Source organism: Cynocephalus volans, chromosome 6 (genome assembly GCF_027409185.1).
Source record: "Cynocephalus volans isolate mCynVol1 chromosome 6, mCynVol1.pri, whole genome shotgun sequence".
Lineage (NCBI taxonomy): Eukaryota > Metazoa > Chordata > Mammalia > Dermoptera > Cynocephalidae > Cynocephalus > Cynocephalus volans.
In genome coordinates this window covers 134,912,132-134,938,544 of record NC_084465.1, presented here as the reverse complement: position 1 = coordinate 134,938,544, position 26,413 = coordinate 134,912,132, and the positions used below count along the sequence as shown (strand labels likewise).

At 40.1% G+C, this 26,413-nt stretch overlaps 1 protein-coding gene across 1 annotated transcript in view; it reads left to right on the top strand.

The window, feature by feature from the left end:
• The first annotated feature begins 7,540 nt into the window (after window positions 1-7,540).
• The window catches only part of DCLRE1C (DNA cross-link repair 1C), a 46,269-nt gene continuing 27,396 nt past the window's right edge, over window positions 7,541-26,413 (top strand). The window contains exons 1-9 of the mRNA XM_063099122.1: window positions 7,541-7,664; window positions 12,276-12,327; window positions 14,546-14,630; window positions 18,532-18,591; window positions 20,937-20,992; window positions 21,533-21,634; window positions 22,046-22,118; window positions 22,287-22,427; window positions 25,060-25,161. Of these exons, the coding sequence (XP_062955192.1) occupies window positions 7,556-7,664; window positions 12,276-12,327; window positions 14,546-14,630; window positions 18,532-18,591; window positions 20,937-20,992; window positions 21,533-21,634; window positions 22,046-22,118; window positions 22,287-22,427; window positions 25,060-25,161 (780 nt within the window). The 5' untranslated portion in view covers window positions 7,541-7,555. The remainder of the gene's footprint in view (window positions 7,665-12,275; window positions 12,328-14,545; window positions 14,631-18,531; window positions 18,592-20,936; window positions 20,993-21,532; window positions 21,635-22,045; window positions 22,119-22,286; window positions 22,428-25,059; window positions 25,162-26,413) is intronic.

Sequence of the window (26,413 nt, the reverse complement as noted above, 5' to 3'; positions counted from 1 at the left end):
TGGTGGTCCACGGTCCAGGTGTGTAATATGCACTATGCAGTCATTAAATAAGTGGCTTTGGCCACTAATTTCGGGTCCCCACAGCTAACATGCCTTCCTTTCTCTCTGTCAGAAATCACCAACTGTGTCTCTCAGGTAAAACTGCCAGAGAAGGCGGGGATGAGAAAGTATTCTAAAAACGGGATCAAATGTTTAAGCCCTCAGACTCGCGACCTCTACAGCCAAAGTGGGAGCAGGTCGGGCGGGAAACTTACGGGGCAGTCAGACTCTGAAACTCAGAATGCGCCAAATAAAGACCCTCCCTAAGAAAGACGAAGGAGACTTGTACACAAGGGCCAGCTGGACGAACCGCCACAGGCACGAGGGAGCAGCGGGGCGGAAGGGGCGGAGCCTGGGCTTCAAGGGCGGGGCCGGGGCTCAGCGACGCGTCCACCCACCCCTGGGTCCTGCTCTCCGTGGTTACCCTCGCTCGGCCGAGCAGGAGAGGCCGGGGGCGCCCCGCCGGGGAGCTCGCAGGCGGGCGCTGCAGTGTCGCGATCTCCACTCGGGATCCGTGGACTGGGCCAGCGACAGGCCAACTGTCGCGGCGTCTTCGCCCCTCGCGTCTCCTAGCAACCCGAAGACGCCGCTGGAACACCGCCCTCACTCGGGCCACGCCCTCCGCGAGTGGACCTTGGTGCGCATGCGCAGGGGCTTGACCGGTGGCGGGCGCAGTTTGCTAAATCAGTATAGATCCCAGGACGGGAGTGCTGCGAGGGTTTAGCCCTGAGCAGAATTGGAGAGTGAAGCGTGCTATTTGCTGTTTCCTGAATCCCAGACAGAATTCCCTAAGAAAGCGGATCAGAGAATGGAGACCACTGACGTTTCTAGTTCCTGATAGTATGTATCTCCTGTTAATCTGTGGAGATTAAATGAACCAGTCCATAGGGTCGAGCATGGTGCCTGACAATTAGTAAACCTATAACACATGTTACCTATAGCATTAATTTTTTGGCTAACATTATCTTTATTATTATATTTTAAATACCATCTATTTTAGTGAAAAATGATCAGATTCAGGATACATATTTTGAATGTAGAACCATTAGGATTTGCTAATAAATTGGAGAGTGAAAGAGAAACAGGCAGTGCGTGCAGGACCCAGTTCATTAGAGCTCATGGGAACTGATGGTTGAATTCTCTGGAATTTTTTGAGCCGGTTGTTAAACACAAGCCGTATTACAGATTAAATTCTATAAACTTCTAATTAAATGTCATATTAAAGCAAAGGTAATAAGTACTAAAAATTCAAAAAAGAAGTACCATCTATTTATTTACACCTTCCGAATTTATTTCCTCAGCCCAGATCTTTCTCTGAACTTTAGACTTGTATACACAATGTATATTCAACATCTAATTGGTCACCCAAAACAATCTCCCCAAACATCGTTTCCTTCAAAACACCCTTGCTCCTTCACGTCTTCCCCCATCAGGAGATGATACCTAGAGCCCTCTCTCTTACCTTCCATATCCATCCACCAGTAAAACCTGTTGGCTTTACAGCTCCCACCTAAGTTTAAGCCACCATCATTTCTCTCCTTCTTCTGGTTATTGCAATGGCCCTCAAAAGGTCTTTCTTGACCGCCTGTACTCTATTCTCAGCACAACAGTCGGTACAATCCAGGTTATGTCACTCAATTCAATAGCTCACAACCCTCAACGGCTTCCCCTCTTATCCAGAGTAAAAACCAGAGGCTTTACAAGGCCAGCAAATCCCTACAAGATTTGCACACAACCTTCTACTCACTCTCCCCATAGCCCTCGATTACTCTGCTTTGGCCACACCAGCTTAACACATAGTAGATGCTAAAGTAATATATTTTGAATGAATATATTTCAGCACCACCACCGCTGCTGCAGCTGCTAGCACTCTGATGTAGTGGAAGCAGTATGGCATGGTAGCTAGGCATGTGGTGTCTAGAGCATGACGGCCTTCTTGCATTTTAATCTGGGTTCTACTTAATAGCAACACATCCTTGTGCAAGTTACTTAACCTGTTTCCTCAACTTTAAAATGACAACAAACACTGTACCTATGTGATGGGTTTGTTATGAGGATGAAAATAGCAAATATAAAACAATTCGGACAGCATCTGGAGCTACATAAATGGTAAATAGTAATTATTTCCAATAGAACGTGCACTCCATTGCCACAGGGATTTTTGTCTGCCTTGCTGACTGCTGTGTCTTTAGTATCTACAACAGTGTTGGACACATAGTAGATGGTGGATGAATGAATAAATTTGTTGAATAAATAAATTAATCCTCACCATCACATTTCCTGAAATATTGCAATAGCTTCTTACTAAGATCCCCTTCCCAGGCTGCCTGAGGTATTCTTTCTACACTCTAACCCAGTGATTCTCAAATTTTAGCATCTGTAAGAGTCACCAGGAGGGTGTGTTAAGACATGGACAGCTGGGCCCCACCCAGTAGATCTAGGCCAGGGCAGAGAATTTTTATTTCTAACAAGTTAGCAAATATTGCTGGTGATGCTATTCCAGGGTCCACACTTTGAGAAATACTGTCCTATTCTCACCTATCACTGTCACCCTTGTTTAAAACCACCCGGGCTTCCAAAAGCCATTCAAGTTAAAGGTTAAACTCCTTGGCTTGGTGTACAAGGTCCCTCATGGTCTGGTCCCTACATAGCTGGTGCAGCCTTGACTTCCCCGTCAAGCCCCCAATATCTTGCCCCTTTTGAGCGCAATACTAAAGCTCTAATTGCAGTGCCCAGACTGAATAAAAGCTCATTTCCGGGACTTCACCTGTTCTTGGGCCTGGAAGCCGAGTTCATATTCACGTTCTCTACTCAGTTTTTCTGACAGCCCGTTTCTCCTTGCAAAATTGAGGTCTTTCTTTAGTCCCCAAACTATACCTGAGCACTCTTCCATCAAAGATCCTCTAAAGACTTTTGCATTTATTTGTTTCCATGGGTTTCTCCTTCTGCCAGACTGTAAGCTCTTGACAGGCCAGGACCGATTTTTTTTCATGGGCCTCCAGGTTCAAGCCCAAGACTCGACACATAATAGATGCCAAGTAAGTAGTAACAGGTAATATTTATTGAGTACTCACCATTTTCTTTCGTTGTGGGTAGGCTTTATTGTTACCACCATTTTACAGATGAGAATAACTGAGTTTCAGAGAGATTAAGTAACTTAACCAATATCACACAAATAGTAATGGCTTAGATGAGATTCTAACCAAAGCCTCCAAAATCTAATAAGTAACCCTTAACTCCTGAGCTATCTATTTTAGAATATTTAACTTGAATTAATCCACACATTTCTCTGCCTGGTTCTAAGCCAAATTTCCTCTCTCTTTTTTTAAAAACTGAAATTAGAATTTTAACAAAAATCACAAAAACTAAAGATAAGCTGTCTGCAGCTAAATCTTATAAATTAGGACATCTTAAATTTTAAAATTGTTAACCCTCGTGTGATAAGTACAATTGAGTAACATAAATATTTTATATTGCTTTTGTTATAGTTGAGTTGTGTTTCCCCTCGTATTCAAATGTTGAAGTCCTCATGCTCAGTACCTCTGAATGTGACCTTATATCGAATAGGGTTATTGCAGATGTAATTAGTTAAGATAAGGTCATACTGGAGTAGTATGAGCCCCTAACTAAATGTGGTTGGTGTCCTTCTAAGAAGGAGAAATTTGGACACAGGCACACACACCAGGAGAATGTCATGTGAGGAAGAAGGCAGACTTGGGGTAATGCTTCTACTAAGTCAAGGATTGTCAAAGATTACAAGCAAACCACCAGAAGCTATGGGAGAGAGATGCAACAGATTCTTCTTCTCAGCCCTCTGAAGGAACCAACCTCCCAACAGCTTGATCTTGGACTTGTAGCCTCCAGAACTCAGACAATAAGTTTCTGTTGTTTAAGCCACCTCGTTTGTGCTACTTATATGATGGCAGCCCTAGCAAACTAATACACTTTTTAACATATACTAGCTCACTGAATACTTCCTAACATAACACTTTATTTATTCTAGAACAATATAAAATACAGTAAACATTTATTTATTATGGTTGGTTAGAGCAGGGATTGAACCCTGGATCTTGGTGTTATCAGCATCATGCTCTAATCAATTGAGCTAAATAGCCAGCCCTAAATTACAGTAAATTTATAATGCAAGTTATTTATATTGACAATTTATAAGTATATAAAATTAAGAAAAATATATGCTATAGTGATTTCCCAACAAAGACTTATATCTAACCACAATAACTTAGAGATTCAGCATAAACTTATTAGTAGTTTTCAGTCTTGCTGGGATAGAATGAATCAAGGAATTTGAAAGTTCAAAGAGCTTTGGGATTGCTGAAAGACAGAGATAACTGACTGAGGGAACAGAGATCAGTAGATGACACTGTTGACCACACCTCACAGTTTTCTTTACAAGCACCCATGGGTGGAATTTCTCTTGGGATTCAGTATCCAGAAGACTGGGTTTCTTCTGAAAAACTTATTTTTATGTTAAGGATGCCAAAAAACTAGTAAGTGATTGTCTCCCTCTTTACTTTGACCTATAAAAGAGCCAAAATATATGGCTGCCTCTCTTAAGGATTCATGTGTGTATGTCTGTGGGCTAGGCTGGCCCATCTTGGCTATTTTCTCTCCTATCTTCCCCTGTCTTGACTCTCTCACTATTTCCTTTTATTTTTTTTATACCATATCCACTGTGGAAAGAAGAGAAGATAAATAAGTGAGCAAAAAAATAAGAGTATGAGCACTATCTTGTCTTACATTTCCAGGAGCTCCAAATTCTTTGAGATTCTCCAAATGCCAGACTCACAGCAGCATTTGCTGTTAGGGATCAACAACCAAGCCACAGTGATAGCTCCCCTTTATTCTAAGACAAACCGTCTTACACCAAATCAAAGGTGTTACCAGCAGTATATCCGCAGATTATTTTACTTAAATTAGTGATTATGGTGTCTTTTCCTCTCTACTACACCACCCCTTTATTTTTAAAAAAGATTTCGCAAGCATCTGTACTTGAATAGAACTCTGAATATTGAGATAGGAGGGGCTCAGTTTCCCCTGGGCTCAGGTTACAGGATACACCTCTGGGTTACAAGCCCTTCTGCAAGGTTTCAGGCCCCTCTTCTAGGCCCTCCCCTAGAGAGAAGTTACTGTTGCTGGTTAGGCCTATTTTCATCACAAAAGTGGGAAAATGAGACCTCAGGGGGCTGGCTTATGCAAATCCAGTGGTTTGGCATGCTCAGTAGAGAGGGCTAGCCAGCACGCTCAGTGAAGTGGAGTTTATCCTCTGAACAACCTTCCACTAGGGGTGCTAGAGAGCACAGAATATTCCTGAATATGCCTGGTACATATGATAAGATTTGCCCAAAGAACATGCTCCAACAGGGGACCAACTAAGCATGTGCAAGACTACTGGGAACCACCCCCTTAATTGAATATTCATTAGACAGCAAAACTATAAAAGCCAAGTCCCAGCAGAAGTCGGGACTGTGGCTCATTATCATGAAGCCAGCCAGCACTCTTCTTTCTTTCTTTTTGTATCAAACTTACTTTCAGCAAGTGGCTGCTCACTCCCTTGAGCCAGGCTGCATTTTGTATTGAACTTTAAGTATGTATTTCTTACTTTTTTTGTTGAACTAGGCGTGGGCCTCTCAGTCTCTGGAGCTATGTTGCACTCTCTCTGTATCTCTTCATTATCTTAAACCTGTTCTCACTTTCTACTGTGACTCTGCTCTTGAATTCTTTCCTGTGGCAGAGTCAAGAACCTGGTAAGAGGACAAGATCCTGGTAAGAGGACAGGGTGGGCTGAGGCTGACTTTTGGGCCTGCCAGACCCTCTCCTCCAACTTCAATATCATGGCTGCGGAAAGAAGCTGATATTTCCTGAGGGTGGCATTCTGATCCTTTGTGTGTGTGTGTGTGGCTGCCAGGTAAAGGGAGCATTCTGATTCTTGTTTCCCTGGTCAGAAATTTTTGTTCTGAATTTACTCCCATATCAATTTGTGTCTCTGTGCAAACATTTATTTACTATGTTCTGCAAAGGTGTCATATCCAAACAGATTGAACACTACTTGAGAGCACAAGCAGGATTTCAAGTGTTCCAATTGTTTGTGATTAATAATACTGTGGGGGCACAATAAATGTCATCGTGACTATCTAGTGAATTTTAATACTTTAACAAATCCTTTCATACCTTTCCCCCATTATCCATTTTTTTCTTTTATACATCCTTCTAACTTCCTAAAAATATAGCTCGGGGCGGGGGGGGGGGGGGGAAGGAAGATTCTATCAGGAACGACATTATTGGGATCTTATTTGCCCTAAGATCATGCATCTGAGTTGTGGTCACGGTTTATTCAATCAGTTTGTATATTATACAAATGGAAGAGGGAACAAAGAGTTATTGAATCTACCGTGAATCAGATACAATTTCTCATGCAATCCTCATGGTTATCTCATAAGGTGGAAACTGGGAAAAGAAGACCGAGCTTGGCTTTCAGGCTATTAGTTGAAAAGCAGGAGCCGCACGCAGTCTGATTTTATTGTCATGGGTAAACACCCGCAGAGTCCTTGTCTATTGTGAATGCGGAAAGAATCGCAACGAATGGTCAGTTCGAGCAAGCAGAAGGGTATTTTATTTATGTTGCCGCAAGCCAGGTAGGTCTCACCCTAAAATAAACCAAGCTCCCTGAGCATGTTTTAAATAATCCAGCTACAGGAGCTCATACATATACAACAAGGGCTGGGTTATTGCTATACATATTCAAGTAGGGATGAGCGTGCAGGTGCAGTGCGGGGTCATGGATATTACACGCCAACCCTGTTCTCTTGCGGGTGGAGATTTAAACATTAAAATGAGGGAGGGATGGCCTTGTGCCGTCAAAAGGTGAAATTTCGGGCAAACTTGAGACTTCCGTGCACATTCCCTGATCGGGCCCAAATTGCTAAGAGCTAATGGGGAATATGCCGTCGGTGGTCATCAACCGGAGACTGCTTCGCCCTATCAGAATAGTTGGATGAAAGGAAGGAGAGGAGAACAACTTGTTAGGGTGAGGAGGGAATGAAGGGTAGGTCTTAATCAAAAGGAGTGGGGGCGGGTGTCGGCTGCTCTGTTTCCGAGCGCAGCTCTGCAGCCCGCTTGGCCTCCCTGGGTGCGGCCGCCTGCGGTGGATGTTTGTTTCCCTTCGCGCTACTGTAACTGCGCAGACACCGGCAACTCCACCAGCGCTTCACCCACGTCTTGTTTGTTAATTTCTGGCAGGAACGAGACTCTTCCCTCCATACGGCACTAGACAAAGCTGCGGGCTCACAGCTTGCAGCTCAGCTGGGAGGTGGCGGGAACCCGACCCGAAGCGCCTTGGCTCCGCCCCCGGACGCCGAGCCCCTCTGATTGGACGTGGCTACGCTCGGCCGGCCAATGGCGAGGCGGCGCACGGGTTCCCGGAAGTGGCGGCACCGTGGTGGTCGGGATAAGCTTCCGCGACCGTCTTGGAGTCCCGTCGGCCGCGATCGGCGGCGCTATGAGTTCCTTCGAGGGACAGATGGCCGAGTATCCAACCATTTCCATAGACCGCTTCGACAGGGAGAACCTGAGGGCCCGCGCCTACTTCCTATCCCACTGCCACAAGGGTGAGTGAGAGCTACACACCGCCCATTGTCTGAGCCAGCGGACCGGAGAGAGGACAGGATGTTTTGCGGCCCTGGAGTAAGGGGGTTAGAGGCTGTGGGAGGCCGGAGAGGGACTGGCAGGCACATTTCGTCCAGGCGGGCTCTTCAGCCTCTCAAAGACTTTATTTCCGGATCTATATATACAACCCGGCATAACAGCGACTGCCAGTTGCAAGCTGCCCCGCCCGCTTGGTCGTGCTCTGTTATCAGGCTCTTTTTTTTTTTTTTTCGTGACCGGCACTCAGCCAGTGAGTGCACCGGCCATTCCCATATAGGATCCGAACCCGCGGCGGGAGCGTCGCTGTGCTCCCAGCGCCGCACTCTCCCCAGTGCGCCACGGGCTCGGCCCAAGCTCTTTAAATAGCTCTCCTAGTGGCCGACAACTGGAGTCTGGCGAGGACTAGTTAGCTCTTTCTTCCACAGACTCGTTATCATATATAAAGAAAACAAGTCTCCTATCAAATTCTGCCACAGCCTCAAACATTGATTAGCAAGCAGGCACACTGGGATACATACACACTGTCAAATCAAACAGCCTGTCTGAAAGCAGGATGAGGTGCAACCTCCCCCTCCTTTCAGATGTTCTGTGAAAGCACATCCAGTGTGAAAGGTTCATTCTAGTCTTGGATGCCAGGATGAGGTTTACCTTACAGCTAGCATCAGGCAACCAGAATACTGTGATTTCACAGGTAGACGCGTTTAGGGATTAAATTTAGTCCTTTTTGGGGGTGGGGGGGGAGAACGGGGGGACGGCTGGCAGGTGTGGAGATCTGAACCCGAGACTTTAGTGTTACAACACTCCGCTCTAAACAGCTGAGCTAACCAGCCAGCACAAGGGATTGAGAATGTCACTTTCTAAACTAGGCTCCAGGCAACCATAGAGCTTATCCCCAGAGTTTGAATACCAATAATTTCACAACTGTTGTCCATTTTTAACGTCTGTTATGTTGGCTAATTAGTCACTAACTTTACTGGTGAAAACAGTTTTAACTTTACCAGTGAAAACCAGTTTTAACGCTCATTGCGCTAATTAGCAGAGCCCTTGGCATTGATCCTAGGTAAAGATAAACTGAAACACCCCAGGAGCTACCTCTTGTGGTGTGGCCTTCCAGAGTAGCTTGAGTAGGAGGCTCTCGACTACCCCGTTGGTATTTTGTAATGGCAGCCTGAGCAGCCTATGCAGAATATTTAACAAATCTATGGACTCCTTTGCTAGAAGAAATGCATATAAACACATCAGCATCATATTTTGATGCAATTTGGAGTGGACCATCTAGAACCTAACCCTGTGCTCAGGGTAGGCTTTACTAACCATCAGAAAGATATGGAGGACCAGGGTAAACCCATGGCCTTAGATAGTGGCCCAGGGTTGGGGAAGACCCCTTGAGGGGCCACCTTTAGATAATTTATTCAGGTCAAGGAAAAGGAAAACAGCCCTAGAAAGTAGACTCTGGATGCAATTCCAGTAGTACAAAGTCAAGTCACCCAGGTTCTCTTGACTACCAGTTAGGAAGGGATCTAAGGGTGGTGGGGAAGTGGGTGGCATGATACAATGGCTATAAGGTGCTGCCTGCTGAGTTAGTTTGGGAACATGGAGCAGCGTTCTGATTTAGCCTTCTTTTTGCCATGGCACAAACTCTTTGGAAATCCCCATTACAGAGAATCCTGCCCTGAAACGTACCCATAGGCCCTAAAAGACTGGACCAGGTGTGACCTGAGGGTATTCACCCTCTGAGGGGACATGTGGACTGTCCTGGGGTGAGGGGCAAGTATCCAGTCAAGGGCTGCCCAATGAGGTGTGATGGACGCCTAGTTTTTACAGAATTTATTTTTATTTTATTTTATGTTTTATTGGTTATGAATATTCATGAGATACAAAGCTGATTGTCACCCCTCGTGCCCAAGAAGTGAAGGCCAGATTTATACTGGCAGCATACACATTACCACAAATTCTGTTTGTATCCTGTGTCCCCCACCCAATTATCTCCAACCTCCCTGCCCTTCCCCCATTCCCCCTACTCCACTTTGTAGCCCAAGGTATGTTCTCTCCCTCTGCAAGTCCAACCCACCACTGTTGTCTTTCTTTCCTTCCTTCTTTCTCACTTAGCTCCCACATATGAGTGAGTGCATGTGGTATTTATCCCTCTGTGCTTTGCTTATTTCACTCAACATAAGTTTCTCCAGGCGCATCCATGTTGTTGCAAATGGGAGAATTTCATTCTTTTTAAGGCAGAGTAGTATTCCACGGTATATACATCCCACAATTTCCTTATCCAATCATCCACCAATGGACATTTAGGTTGGTTCCGTGTCTTGGCTATTGTAAACAGAGCTGTGATGAACATGGGAGTGCAGGTATCCCTTTGACATGATGATTTCCATTCTTCTGGGTATATACCTAGAAGTGGGATTGCTGGATCATATGGAGGATCTATCTGTAGTTGTCTGAGAAACTTCCATACTGTTTTCCATAGTGGTTGTACTAATTTACAGTCCCACCAACAGTGCAGGAGTGTTCCCTTCTCTCCACACCCTCACCAGCATTTGTTATTCACCGTCTTTTTGATTATAGCCAGTCTAACTGGAGTGAGGTGGTATCTCAATGTAGTTTTTTTTTTTTTTTTTTTTTTTTTTTTTTTTAAAAGATGACCGGTAAGGGGATCTTAACCCTTGACTTGGTGTTGTCAGCACCACGCTCACCCAGTGAGCAAACCGGCCATCCCTATATGGGATCCGAACCCGCGGCCTCGGCGCTCCCAGAGCCACACTCTCCCGAATGAGCCACGGGCTCAGCCCTCAATGTAGTTTTAATTTGCATTTCCCTGATGACTAGTGATGTTGAGCATATTTTCATGTACATGTTGGCCATTTGTATGTCTTCCTTTGAAATATGTCTATTCAGCTCCTGTGCCCATTTTTTAATTGGGTTATTTGTTTTTTTGCTTGAGTTCCTTGTATATTATGGATATTAATCCCTTGTCAGATACATAGTTAACAAAAATTTTCTCCCACTCTTTAGGTTGTCATTTCACTCTTTTGATTGTTTCCTTTGCTGTGCAGAAGCTTTTTAGTTTGATATAGTCCCATTTGTTTATTTTTTCTTTTGCTGCTTGTGCTTTCAGGCTTATGTTCATAAAGTCTGCTAATGTTGCAGGATACAAAATAAACGCTCCCAAATCAGTTGCATTTATATACTCAAATAATGAACTAACAGAAAGAGAAATAAAGTAAGCCCATTTACAGTTGTCACACAAAAAATTAAAATATCTAGGGATTAATTTAACCAAGGAAGTGAAAGATCTTTACAATGAGAACTACAAACCACTTCTGAAAGAAATTAGAGAAGACACAAAAATATGAAAGATATTCCATGCTCTTGGATTGGAAGAATTAACATTGTGAAAATGTCTGTACTACCTAAAGTGATCTACAAATTCAGTGCAATCCCCATCATAATGCCAATAACATTCTTCATGGAAATGAAAAAAACAATCTTACCTTTCATATAGAACAACAAAAGACCCCAAATAGCCAAAGCAATCCTGAGCAGAAATAATAATAATAATAATAATAAAGCCAGAGGCATAACACTACCTGACTTCAAATTATACTACAAAGCTATTGTTACCCAAACAGCATGGTGCTGGGAAAACTGGATATCTATTTGCAGAAGAATGAAACTAGATGTGCACCTCTCACCATACCCTAAAATTAATTCAAAATGGATTAAAGACTTAAGTATAAGACCTGAAACTGTAAAATTACTAAGGGAAAATATAGGTGAAACACTTCAGGAACTAGGTTTACTGGTTTTACCGATCACCACATACAGATTGAGGGCATGTGTGTGTGTGGTGGTGGTGGCCATTAGAATAGTTAGAATTGGTTTGATTTAGCTAAACCATTTAGAAGAGTTGGGTCATTGTTGTCTAGGCCTTCACATGCTAAATATTCAGAATATATCAGAATGCACAATATGTTTAATGTACTCTTTGGTTTAATTGTTTCCTTTCTTTGTTGTCTGTGTCCATTAACTTGGAGGGCTGCAGAGCAAGCCCTATGTGGATAGTAATATCCCACCTTTCAACCCAGCAGTCACGGTGGGCTGAGAAGATGATGAAACGCTTCTTATTCCAGCCTTAGTCTGTGTGATTTCCTAGCAGATGCCATGGAAGCAAGCTCAAATTTCTAGATGGACTAGCTTGAGTGGCAGGATTGAATGGGTCATGTAGGGCGAGGTGAACGATGGTTGGATGGAAATGAAAGAAGAGAGTAAAGAGAAGGACTGGAAGCAGTTCTCATTCCTCTGTAGCTGCTCAGAGAGATTTAAACTCTGCTCTGTGATGCAGGGGATCACTCTCCTTGTAAATTGCTTTTGATGGCTAAGGGACGGGCAGCTTTTAGTGGTTCCTGTCCTTGTTAGAAGGATTGTGAATCAGTTGTGTTATAAAAGTGAACCTCATGTGTTTTCTCTTAAAAGGAAGCTTAGAAAGAAAACAGCTCAGTTTCTTTGGGCTAAAGAATCCTCTGAAAAAAGAATGTGTTTATGATTTTTGATTCTTTTGTTTTTAGATCACATGAAAGGGTTAAGAGCCCCCACCTTGAAAAGAAGATTGGAGTGCAGGTAATTTATTTTGGTACTTATTTGTGGTTGTAGTTGTGTTTTTTAAGTAAATATCTTAAGTGAAAAATAACATCTATACAGAAAAGTACATAACATCATAAGGGTACAGTGTAGTGAACTTTTACAAAGTGAGCACATCTGTGTAGCTTCCATCCATATGAAGAAATTGAACATAACATTATCCCAGACCCCCTATCTCTTCCCAGTCATTTCCTTCCTTCAGAAGTAACCTCTATTTTGACTTTTGTCATCCTGGGTTAGCTTTGGTTGTTTTTGAACTTTATATAAATAGAATCATACTGAATAGACTCTATGATATTTGTTTTTTCTACCTTAACATTATATTTGTGTGATTCATCCTTGCTATGGGTGCATCAATAGTGCATTCATTTATGTTTGTTTGTTTTGTTTTGGTGGCTGGCAGGTGCAGGGATCGAACCCTGGACCTTGGTGTTAACAGTACCATACTCTAACCAACTGAGCTAAATAGCCAGCCCCATAATTCATTCATTTTTATTTCTGTAAGTATGTGAGTGAGTGAATGAATGATTGTTCTGTTGTTAAGAATCATGTAGTATTGTTGGATCTTTTCTTAAAGCTGAACTATTGGATTCTTTTCCTGTAGTCATTGCATAAATCTAAATTCTAAATTCTCAAGATATATGTTTTGAAAATGCCCTTTTGACCTTTGAAACAGTGGATGTCAGGCTTTTCTTTTAACTGATAGCAATAGTCAGTGTTCTTGATAATGATAGCTAATCTTTATTGAATACTTACTGTATTCTTGGCGGTACCTATTTTTGAGTTCAACAGTTTTTTCGAGTGCTTACAGTGAGGCAGGCATTATACTGGAGGTTGAGAATACATTAGTGAGCAACACAGACTAAAATCCCTGCCTTCTTGGAGTTTACATTCTTATTAGAGCCTCTTGATAACCTTTTGTAGATATTATTATTATTTCTATTTTACAGATGAGGAAACTGAGGAACCAGAGAGGTTATATTAGTTGCCCAATGTCACTCAGCCAGTAAATGGAAGGACCCGGATTTCAACCAGGTCTGTCTGATTTTAGAGCCCATGTATCAGTTATCTATTGCTGCATAACAACTACCCCCAAACTGAGTGATGTGAAACAACACTAATCACATCTTATATCTCAATTTCTGTGGGTCAGGAATTCTGCCAGTACAATGGAGATGGCTGGTTTCTGCCTGACTGGGCCTCATATAGGGCTGATATTATCTGAATACACACTCAGTATCTGACACCTGGGCTGGGAAGACTCAAACAGCTAGGGGCTAGAACATTTGGGGCTCCTTGGGCATCTCTCTCACTTTCTCTCTAAAAAATCTCCTTTGCATGATGGTTTCAGGATAACCTGACCTAAATGGAGACTCAGGGTTAAACTGCATGTGTCTCAGAAGAGAGTCAGGAGGAAGCCATATTGCCTGGAGATCTGACTTAGGAAGCCATGTGGTTACTTCCACCCCATTGTGTGGTTAGGCAATTACAAAGGTCTGCCCAGGTTCAAGGGGCGGGAACATAGACCCCTTCTGTCAATGGAAGAATTTCGATGTCTATTTCATAGACACATTTGCTTGAATGGCAAGATCCTAGGGAACACAATATTGACAGTGACACAGACCAAGCCTGAAACACCAGAAAAAACTGAGAAGCTTATATATAGATGGGAAATATAGTAGTGTGGCCATCTTTAGAAAATACAGTCAGCCATGGACTATATTCCTAACCTCTAAACTATACTATTGAATTTTTAAAGTTTATTATGAAATTAACTTCTGTTCACTAAAAAAAAAAAAAAAAAGGAATAGATTTATATGAAGGAAAAAGCAGGAGTCTCTGTTCCTGACACCCCTTTCCTGTTCTCCAGAAGTAGCTTAACATTGGGTGATATCTTTCCATACATACCTGACACATAAGAACATGTATTTTTAACATAAGAGTGGTAAGGGAGAACTTTTTGAGGAGGTTAGAGAACACAGTATTTTCCCCTCCCTTCTGCTCTTGGTGGGACTGAAGTAGTCAGTGGGACATAGGGTACTGAGAACTCCCGTAACACTTTTTGAGCCAGTGCAGTTTCCAGATTATTAGAGAATACTGATGTATGATGAATTGTGCTTCCTGGTCACCAAGGTGGTTTTGGATTGGAATGAAGCAGCCTTTTATTTATTTATTTATTTTTGTCTTTTCCTTTCAGCTTGAAGGTTTACCTGTACTGTTCTCCTGTTACTAAGGAGCTGTTATTAACCAACCCGAAATACAGATTTTGGGAGAAACGAATTGTAAGTTTTATTTTTTGAATAACACAGATTCTTTTTTTTTTTAATGTTTATATAGAAAATTATTTTCTCAACATTCAAGTGAAGGAAAACATCACAAATTGAATTTAAAGTCAATTGATAAGTTACAAATTTAACACACAAAGATTAACATCCTCAATGCATAAAGAACTCTTAAAAATGGATCAGAAACATCTTAACAGAAGTTTGGAAAAGGACATGAGCAGACAAGTCACATACTCCAAAGATACCCACGTGGCTAATAGATGCATCCTAAGATCTTCTTGTGGGCAGGGGTGGGGTGGTCTACAGCCTCTGCCTCCTAATTCCTTTTTTAAGTGAGAAATATCTTTAGAGGTAGATTGAAAAAGGCATTAGAATTATTCAAAACCTTATTCTTTGTATACTATAGTTATCCATGTTAATTGGAATATTGATATTTAGTCTTTTGTAATTCAGCAATTAAAAAGAGGTTGAAATTTTGTTGTTGTTGTTGATTTGTTTTTCTTGTTCCTCAAGAGCGTAATCCAGGTCTTTAGTTTTGTTGGTTTAAACTGATTGACCCTCTAGCTAAGATGCATTTTAATATTTTTTAAAGTGTAAAATGTTCATTAACATAATTGCTAGATCCTTTTATTTAAATCATGGGATAGAATACAGAAATAAACATAATTTATGTGTTACAAAAGAAAGGGGTAACAAAAAAAAAGAAAAGAAATAAAAAAATAAAACAACAACAGCAACAAAAAGAAACAAAAATAAAAGAAAGGGGTAACAACCAGAAGGATAAAAATAGATTGGATAACTTTTAGTCTGGCAGAATAAAATGGATCTATCCAATGTAAAGTAGTCAAGGGAAGAAAAACGAAAGACTGGTGCATAGAAAGTGCAAAGGTGGCAGAAAAAGTCCTCTTGTAACAGTAATTACTAGAAATATGAATGGATTTTACCCCACAGATATGTATAATCAATTATGTTTCAATTTAAAAAATATGAATGGATCTAATTCAACTCATGATCAAAAGACAAATTCGCAGTTTAGATTAAAAAAATAAGGAAGATCTACAAGTAGTAGTCTAAAAGAGACATAGCTAAAACAAAAGGATTAATATGGGTTGAAATGGGGGAAAAGAAAAAGAAAAAAAGACAGTAGCCAAAAATTCCAGACTGGCAATTTTCATATCATACAGGGTAGAATTGAAAAACGAAAGTCAAAGAGGTTGTTATTTACTGTTAAAAGGAACAATGGATCAAGAAGATGTGAACATATATGCAGTGGACAAAGTAGACTCCAACTGGATAAAGTGATAACTGCTAGAACTTTTATTACCCAGTGCTTCATCAGACAAGGAGAACCACAACGAGTGAATAGAATTAGGCTTTACTATGTCAATTAGACGTTAAATAATTGGGGAGCTGGCAGAGAAGTCTGTGCAGGTGTCATAAAGATTCTGTTTGATGTTTGACTGCCGGCAGCCTTCAAGTCCTGCCTCCTCCTCCCCTTTCTGCCCCACATTTGGGCAAGCTGATGAAAGCCTGCCCCTGCTTGGCACTGGCGTGAAGTTCAAACCAGGCATGCCCAAGCCCACCCCTTCACCACAATAAAAACCAGGGCCTCTTCCTCCTGTTCTCTCTCAAGCCACAGAAGCCACTGTCATCCCAGGCTTGGATACTGCGCTGCCCTCCCAGAAAGTCACATGATGTGAGTCATACATTTTTCTCATACCCTCTCTATGTGCGTGTGGCACCATCCATTTCAACATCTGACCTGTTGATTGGGAGGGGCGCCCATCTCATCTCTGCAGAGCAACCACAACAGCAAGGCTGTACCCTTTCCCTCTGGTGTTAGGCCTGGCCACTAATCAGGAAGGAAAGCTGGGAGAGATGCCCAGCAGCAGCTGGAATTGTGTGGTTCTGTCCTGTTTCAGTGACTTGAACCAGAAGATCAACAGTGTACATACACTGTTAGAACTTCTGGTGCCCTTCAGAGTGTTAAAAAATGGCTGCTAGTTCACTTCTGCCTTCCAAGTGTTTCCTGTGGCCAACTCTAACATGGAAGGGACTTCTAGAACAGTTTCAGCTTAGATAAGTTGATGTAATACAAGGCCACCACATAATGTAAGGGAGAAATATACAAATCCACAATTGTCCCTGAAGAGCTTAACATACCCCTCTCAGATACTGAAAGATAAAGGAGGCAGGAAATGAGTGAAGAAAAAGAAAATTTGAATGACGTAATAAATGTGAACTAATAAAAAAAAAAAAGAGCTTCAAACCCAACAGAGAAAACAATATTTTGGGGGTATCTATGGAACATTTACAAAAATTGACCATGTCACAAAAGAATTCTTAAGAAATCCTGGTGCTCTTGGTTCTCTGACCATAATGCAATGATGCTGGAGATCAGAAATAAAAGGACTGCTAAAATCATCCCATATGTATGGAAATTAAATGCATACAATAAATACCCTTAGGTTAAAGAGGAAATTGTAAAAATAAACATACAGTACTTAGAACTGATGGACAATGGAAATATGACATGTCAAAATGTGTGGAACAGAGCTAAGTTAGTAGTTGAAGGGAAATTGATGGCATTAAATAGGTTTCTTAGGAAAAAGACCTAAAAATAAATGATATAATCTTCAACTTAATAAGATGGAAAAGGAGCAACAAAGCAAACCTAACCAAGTGTGAAAGAAGGAAATAATAAAGAGAAAAGCAAAAGTTTATGATATAGAGATTAACAAATACAGCAGGAAATAAATGGGAGGATTAACAAAACTAAAAGCTGGTTCTAGAAAGGAATAGAGGGTAATTTCTGCCAAGATGGATTTACAAAAAAAAAGATGCATGTAAAAATACAGAATGATAAAAAGGAAAATAACTACTGTACTAATAATAACAAGAACATATTTTCCTGAAAATTAATATGCAAGTGTATTTGATAATTTAGACAAAGTAGGTAAATATCTGGAAAAACAGAAAAATACCAAGTTAAGGCAAGAAAAGTGGGAAACTTGAATAAACATCAGCAAAAAATTTAAACAATTATCAAAGATCTCTTCTCTAAAAAAGCCTTAGGCCCAGATGGTTTTATAGGTGCATTTTACCAAATGTTCAAAGAATAAATAATTCCTATATTAGAAGAGTTGTTACAGGAAATAAGATAAGCTGTTCAACCTTGCTAGCAAAATAGATAATGATAGCATGTGGGGGAAAAAAGAACTATTTCATATATGAACACACATGAAAATTTGAATTAAGATAGTAGCTAATTGAATCTAACAGTATTAAATAGTGCATCATGAATAAGATGTTTTATTCTAGAAATGCAAGGATATTTTAACACCCACGCCTTAGTCACTGTAAATTCTATGACATTAGTGGATGAAAAAGATAAAAAATGTTCATTCATCACATACTGATTGAATGCTTCTTCTGTGCTAGCAGTGTTCTACTAAAATGGGCAAGTACACCAGGGAGCGCTCTGCAGCAGTTAGAATTGGTGAATGAGGCATATGTGTCCTGGGCTGATTGACTGTCCTGTAGCAGGAAACCTGAACACATAGAACACATGTCTACATGTTTTTACAAAGACTCAAATCCAGAGGGAGAGGGGAATGTGAGTGGTAGGGATGGGGAGATGGAAATAGAATTGCTGTGTCAAAGGATACATACATGTATAAGGCATTTAATACATACTGCCAAATCCATCCCAAGAAAGGTATTATTTTTGTTTTACCATTTTTTCAAACTGTTAAAATATTTTTTATAGTGAATTCAGAAACTGTCATATAGAAAGAGTCTGTAACTTCATCTATTTGTCCCTTACGTTCAAAATGGCAAAGGCGTGTAGAGCCATGAAAAACTGATATATACATGATCTCTTCTTTTATTTTAATAGATATCAATTGAAGTAGAAACTCCTACCCAGATATCTTTAATTGATGAAGCATCGGGTGAGGTAACTAAATATTAAATATTGTATGATTTTTTAAAAAATTTGTGCTAAAATGATTGTCTTTCTCCATGATTTTGAATGCTCATTTAGCCATAAATAAAAACTTAGTAATTGTGTGAGTTTTTAGGAAAACAAAAAAGCAAAACATTTGTGATTGTCTTAGTCCATTTGGGCTGCCATAACAAAATACCATAGACTGGGTGGCTTAAACAGACATTCATCCCTTACAGTTTTAGAGGCTGGAAGTCCAAGATTAAGGCTCTCGCAGGTTAGGCATCTAGTGGGGTCTGCTTCCTGGCTTAAATATGTCCTCCCCTGGAAGGAGTGGCAGACAAGCTCCCTCGGGCCTCAGGCTCCACCCTTAGGAACTAATTACCTTCCAAAGGCCTCCTAATGAAATCATGTTGGGGGTTAGGATTTCAACATGTGAATTTTGGAGGGACACTAACATTCAATTCATAACAGTGTTGTATTTATTTCCTATACTGAAAGGATTGGATGTAGCTTATTTTTTGTCAAAGTTGCTCTTTTTTAGTAATACATGCTAATGATGGGAACACCAGGTGTTGATATTACTACTACATGATGTCATTGTCACATTTATTAAGTTTATTATAACATTCAGGATATGAAATGGTTAATATTTTTGTAGCAAATTTATGTATAATTTTTTTTCAAATCATTTTCTTATTCAAAATAAAGTCATTGCCCAAATGCATAAAACATATTTTTTATTCTTAAATTTGGAAGTAAGTACTTTTATAAATGTACAAGGGTACTTCAAAAAGTTTATGGAAAAATAGAATCTAAAGATGGTACAAATCTTTCCATGAACTTTTTGTATCGTTTTGTATTGTTTTAATAGTAAGTAGGAATATGGACCTACCTTCTTTTTAAAAAAATACCTTAAATTATACCTATGACTAGGAGGTAGTTTCCTATTTTCTGGCAATCTAGTTAATATTTGTTCTGTAACCTGATTATAATATGTGGCTTTAACATGTTTAATTCTGAAAGTGTCTTGTATTGTGCAAATGTGATCAGAACAGAGACTGACTTTTTCAGATATTTCTTTGGAGAAGATCAGACAGTTGAAGTATTCCTCTCATAAAGTTATCATCCTAAGGGAGGATTACAGACCCAGTTTTGGGTGGGTTAAAAAGGAGAAAAAAAATGGACGGCCTGAGCCTTTCTAAATGTCATCTTGGGCTCAGTTAGTTAACCGCCGGTGCAGGGAATACTATAATTTGTTTGCAGCCTTTGCCGCAGACAGGTATGTTGGTGAAAGGCTTTCTCAAAACTGGGCAGCGAACAGTAGGCAGGCTCTTATTGAGCAGAGTGTTGCTGTCCCACTCTCATCTTTTATGTGTCTTCTTGTGCGCCCTGGCTTTTGTGCATTGTTTATCCAGCACCAGCCAATGGAAGACTCCATTTGAAAGGGGTCTTCAGAATGAATAATATTAGCCTTCCATGAGGAGCCACCATTCTTGGCGTGTCCAGAGCTCTGTCCCCACTTGCTGATGGCTGGAGAGACAGCACTGCCCGGCAGCCTCTGCCCTAATAGGACAGTGTGATATGCAATGTGGTGAATTGGGACTGGGGTACATCCAGACAGCTTTATTGAGATATAATTCATATACCATACAATTTACCATTTAAAGCATACAACTCAGTTGCTTTTAGTATAGTCACAGAGTTGTGTATCCATCACCATAATCAATGTTAGAATATTTTCATCACCCCAAAAGAGAAACCCTGTACCCCCTGCTGTCACTCCTTACCTCCCTTCTCCCCAGCCCCTGGCAACCACTACTCTACTTTCTGTCTGTATGGATTTGCCTATTCTGAACATTTCGTGATCATACAACATGATCTTTTGTGACTGGCTTCTTTCACTGAGCGTAACGTTTTCAAGGGTCATCCATGTAGTGCATATGCTGGTATTTCATTCCTTTTTATGGCCAAATAATATTCCATTGCATGGCTATACCACATTTTGTTTATTCGTTCATCAGTTGACTGACATTTGGGCTGTTTCCACTTTTATGCTAGTGTGAAGAATTCTGCTATAAACATTCATAAACAAATTTTTGTGTGAATAGACATTTTCATTTCTCTTGGGTATGTAACTAGAAGGTGGAATCACCAAGTCTTGTGGTAACTCTGTGTTTAATTGTTGAGTTGGATAAAGATTCTACTTATTTGGAGGATTTGGAGAAAGAGGAATTTGGGGAGGACTGGCAAGTTCTTGAGAGGTGCTTGAATGTATTTTATTAAGGAGGGTTGTATTTAGCTAGGTTTTAATGATAACTTCTTCTGTTATTATTTTTTCTTTATTTTCTTTTTAGAAGGAAGAGATTGTTGTGACTCTCTTACCAGCTGGTCACTGCCCAGGATCAGTTATGTAAGGGTGCTCATCTATTTTTGCCGTTTTACTATATGTAGATATGTATTATATTTGTAGAAATAAAATTTTAGGGTCTAAAAAATAATATGTATAGGCAGAATGGACTATTTTTCTGGCAGTTTCTTTAATCTTTGTTTCCAAATCGAATTTGGGGGACTGAGATAAGGATCAGATTTGAAACTTGGCTTTCTTATCGTGGAAGTCTTCAATAGCTGTTTCTCCAATGACTGCATTTTCTCATCATACAGATCTTTCTTTTCATGAACAGAAATGATCTCAATATGTAATTGAGAGTATAAACATATTTCATGGAACATCTCTTACAAACTCAGTAGTATCTCCATTCTGTTGTTTTTTTCTACTCTAGGAAAGAGGGGCAGTTAAGTGCCTGGTGAGGTTTAAAGCTATTGAAATTCCATTAACATTGTATCATAATGGATATGTTTGGCAGGAAGCATTTGCTGTGGATTTAGCATGTATTTGCTTTATTAAGATTTCATATGAGATTTAGAAGTCAGTGATATATTTCCTTGTCAGGTTTTTATTTCAGGGCGATAATGGAACTGTCTTGTACACAGGAGACTTCAGACTGGCGAAAGGAGAAGCTGCCAGAATGGAGCTTCTGCACTCTGGGGACAGGTAGTGGGCCTCATGCAATTCTTGAATGTAAGCCCACATAGTTAAAAAAGTTTTATTGCTCTTTTCCCACCAAACATAAGCCTTTGTTTCTATTAGAAATCAAATTTGTTTATAATATTTGTATCAGGAGAGCAAATTTTTCTCCTTGAAATGGGGTAATGGAATATTCTGTATGCTGATTGGATACATGAATTTGTCAAAATCCATTGTATCATTTATGCAAAATCTGTGTATTTTATGGTATGGAAATCATTTCCAACAAAGTCAATTTAACAAGAAAATTCCAAAAACGAACAACCCCCCACCAAATTCCAAATGGAATGGAATACCCTGTAAAATAACTGAGAGTTTAAATTTTACACATAATTTATGTCACGTTAGATGGCTAACACCAATTTTTCTTTCTTTCAGAGTAAAAGACATCCAAAGTGTATATTTAGATACTACTTTCTGTGATCCAAGATTTTATGAAATTCCAAGTCGGGTAAGTCCACCTGGAGAAACTGTATGATCATCTGGCCACGGCCACATTTCTAGTATAAAGTTGGTTGGATAAATGGCCCACTTGGCACAAATACCTGTGGATGTTGGGAATGAAAAGGGCAAGTGAGGCTCCTCAGAGTGTTAAAAGTCTTTTAAAAATCCTGCCCAGGGGGAGTGTTTAAATGGAATTCTAGAGCTGGTTCGAAGCTGGATCACTCGGAGCCCGTACCATGTGGTGTGGCTGAACTGCAAAGCAGCTTATGGCTACGAATACTTATTCACCAACCTCAGCGAGGAGCTCGGAGTCCAGGTAAGGTGCATTCCTTCTTTTCTCTCGCTCCTTTTTATATCCTCCCAACTTCACTTTTCCTTCCCCTCCCACTCCGCAAATAACCCAAAACAGTGGCAGCAACCTGTGAAAATGGGTCTGCAGCAGAGCCTCTGAAGTAATGTGTATCATCTATTTATCTATTTATTTTTATTTTTATTTTTTGGTAGCTGGCCTATACGGAGATCTAAACCCTTGACCTTGGTGTTATAACACTACGCTCTAACCAACTGAGCTAACCAGCCAGCCCCCTTACATCATCTTTGTTTACTCACGTCCTCATTGGAGGGAAGGGACAGAAGCCTAAGTGGCTTAGAAGAGCCTTCAATGAAATGCCCGACAGAGGGAGTATTTTTTTCCAAACTGTCGGTCATGAAATAAATTTAGTGATTGTGATCAGCATTGAAAATAAATTTGAACTAGGAGACATCTGACTGTGTAACTTGCTGTCGGAATAATCATCATTTTGGGAAAATTTACCTAGGGAATCAGACACATACATGAAAAAACACACATGGATGTATATGTGTGCCGGGTTGCCATGGAAATCGTATCTCTTACTGAGGGTCATGGTCAACAACGTGTGAACACTGTCCTGGAGCACTGGTTCCTGAGCTGCATTGATGGGTCAGTCTCAGGCTGAGAGGGAGTTTTCCCCCATCCCATCCGGATGGTTCCTTCCCCACTGCTCCCTAATGGGCTCCCAAACCCTGAGCAGCAGAGCCCAGGGTGTGGGCGGGTTGCAGGGAGCCCCCTTCCAGCAGCACTCACATGAAGAGTAAGGCTTGTGCTCTTGTCCCTAAGAGAAGATGGAGTTTTGATGACTCTGAACAAAATGAAGTACTGGAACTAACTGGCCTTCTAAATTCTACTTCATTTTGTAGCTTTTAATATACGAGGGTACATCAAAAAGTTGTGGGAAAATGGAATTAAAAGATAGTATGAATCCTTGCGTGAATTTTTTGAAGACTCCTGGTAGATCACCCAGCTAACAAACTTGTACCAAGAACTTTAGTAGAGTTAAATGATCTTGTTTTTCTGCATTTGAAATTTCAAAAATCCCTCGCTTCTCTGTCCCTCCCTCCTTCATGAGTTTTTACTTCCTAAGTCCTTCTTTCCTCAGTTTCTTCCTTCCTTAAGTCCTTCTGTCCAAATGTGTAAAGTTGCCAGCTCTCCATTTTGGGAAGGATTGCTTTCATTCCGAGATTGCCCTTCCTTTGTTTTTTGGTGTTAAAATGGCCCTTTAAGTTAAAAAATCACAGTGATAATAGATCGTGTGTTATCACACACTCATACGCTTAATATGTACTACCTGTACTTTTTTTTTTCCCTCATGCTCTCTTTTGACAAAATATAAATGAAGCAACCATTTGTCAGTCTCAGATTTGCTTTGTCAATTTTAGTGGTGTGTGGTATGGAAAAGACTGGGAGCTACCGTTCCAGGGCCCTTGCAGGAAAAAGCTGTGGGCTGAGGAGGGCGCTCAGGGGTGGCAGGAAACAGGCCTTTGGTGGTGACCTCAGAGTTTCCTCTAAGCAAACTGCCTCCAGCGTGAACCCTATCTTAAGTCTAATAATCCTTTTGCAGGGCATAGGAACAATTTTAAAAAGGGAGAACAGTGAGGTTTTTGACTAAGTAAGGGACTTTAGTGGTGATCTATGGCAATTTTTTCAGTCTTCAATTTTGTGAGAGTGAATGTTTCTATAGCTCTCTTTGTACATCTCAGAATTTACCTCCTTTTCCCCCCTCCTCAGAGAGAGCAGAAAATCAAATTCATTGTTACTTATTGGTCACTAGTAGATGGGTAATGAGCAGAGTAGGCCACAGAATAAGGACATAATTATACTGTATTCTTTTTATACCTGTCTTGGTATCAATTACCATGGCAACTTGACATTATTCTAATCTGTTATTCAGACATCAAAATGGGAACACTACTTTTTTTTTTTTTTGCCATTTCAGAATGCTAATATGAATTTTGGTACTTATTTACTTTGAAGTAGCTAGAAGATAAGCTTTAAGTAAAACTGACACATTGGTTTTAACACTTTAAAATGAATTAGCCTTAAATTTTAAAAGTTTGAATAATTCCTTTTCTGCATGAGCTCTCCCCCTTTTAGCCCAGTGAAGTGAGGGGATCTGGGTTCTCTGCTTTCTAGTCCAGTTTTCCCCCTACCAACTGCCCCTCTGTGACACCTTGTGTGTATGTCTTTAAGAGTAGGTGATTTTTGATTGTTTTTGTCTGCTCTGTTCATTGCTATATACCCAGTGTTTAGAATAAAGCTTGACATGTAGTAGGTACACAATAAATATCAATTGAATGACTCTTGAAGGACTGAAGGACAGTATTAGCACGATCAAATGATATCCATGAGCCACGTCTCCATAATTTTTTACCACCAGCAACAGGCAGTAACCTTGACTGGTCAGCCCTTTGCCTATTGACACCTTGGCAGGATTCTCATGTGCACAGAAATAGCCATAAAGTAGGTTTCAAGAAAGAAGAGAGGGTTAATTCACTAACTGGATGTTTGGCCCCTGAATAATTACCCTGGAACAATTTGTATACAGGAGACACATTTCAAGTGATTTGCTTATCTCTGTTATTTTTTTTAGGTTCATGTGGATAAACTGGATATGTTTAGAAACATGCCTGACATTCTTCATCATCTTACAACAGACCGTAGCACTCCCATCCACGCATGCCGGCACCCAAAGGTACATGTGGAAGTGACTTTTCTCATATTGTTTGTCTGATCCATAAAAACAGAATTTTAGGTCAAGAATGAACCTCAGAAATTCCATTTTTAGGGTCCTTACTTCACAAATGTAAAACCTGAGGTGATAACTGATCCTAAGTTGTTAACTCAAGGACATGCAACTATATATCACTGTATTCCATTACAGTACATGACATAATTAGTAAATAGATGCAGATTCTTACATCTTTTAAGTGAAATCTGTTCCTACACATTTGAGAATACAAATTTATTTGTAACGAATTTAGTGATATGCTATAGCTTATAACTAAAGGAAACATATTCATGATCCACTGCTATTTATTTTTGAGACTCGTGACGTGCATATTTATACACTTTATTTTTCTTCTACTCGTTTGAGATGAATATCTAGATATAACTTCAGACTTTGAAATAGTTACATGTATTAATTTTAAAGGAATTTTAAAGGTCCATATTTAAAGGAATGTTTCCAATATCTTTGCAACTCGTAAGTTGTTTCCTAATGCCTCCATAGAACTTGTTATTAAATGCCAGGTATAAGGCTTTCATTTTGAATTTGCCTTTAAAATGTTTTTTTCATTTTAATTGTTAATACTAATTAGTATTCTTCAAATGCAGTGGTATGACTGATCATAATTTTCCTCTGAATTTTAAAAAGCATTCAAATGCTGAGAAATTGTTTTAGTAAGCAGTGCATTTACACATTTAGATCTCCATCATAGTACTATATTGGCTCCATCAGTCAAAAACCTAAAATAAAGTTGCTCAGCCAGGGCTGGCCCATGGCTCACTTGGGAGACTGTGGTGCTGATAACACCAAGGCCAAGAGTTCATATCTCTATATAGGGATGGCCAGTTAGCTCACTTGAGAGAGCGTGGTGCTGACAACACCAAGTCAAGGGTTAATAAGATCCCCTTACTGGTCATCTTTAAAAAAAAAAAAAAGTTGCTCAGCTCTAATAATAAAGCATAATTTTAAACAAAAAAAGAATTCTTATCTATAGCATGGAATGTTCTCCTTCATGCCACTGTAAGAGAGCTGCAAGGTAAGAAATTACTTTTGATGATTGGTAAGCTGCATATTATAATTTGCATTCATGAATTTCTTCCATCATGTCGGGTGTGTATACATATATATAAATGCTTATATATACACACACATCTGGTGGATTCTTGGATGGATAAAAGTAATGTAGATACAAAATATAAACCATTTTGTCCTTTTTTCT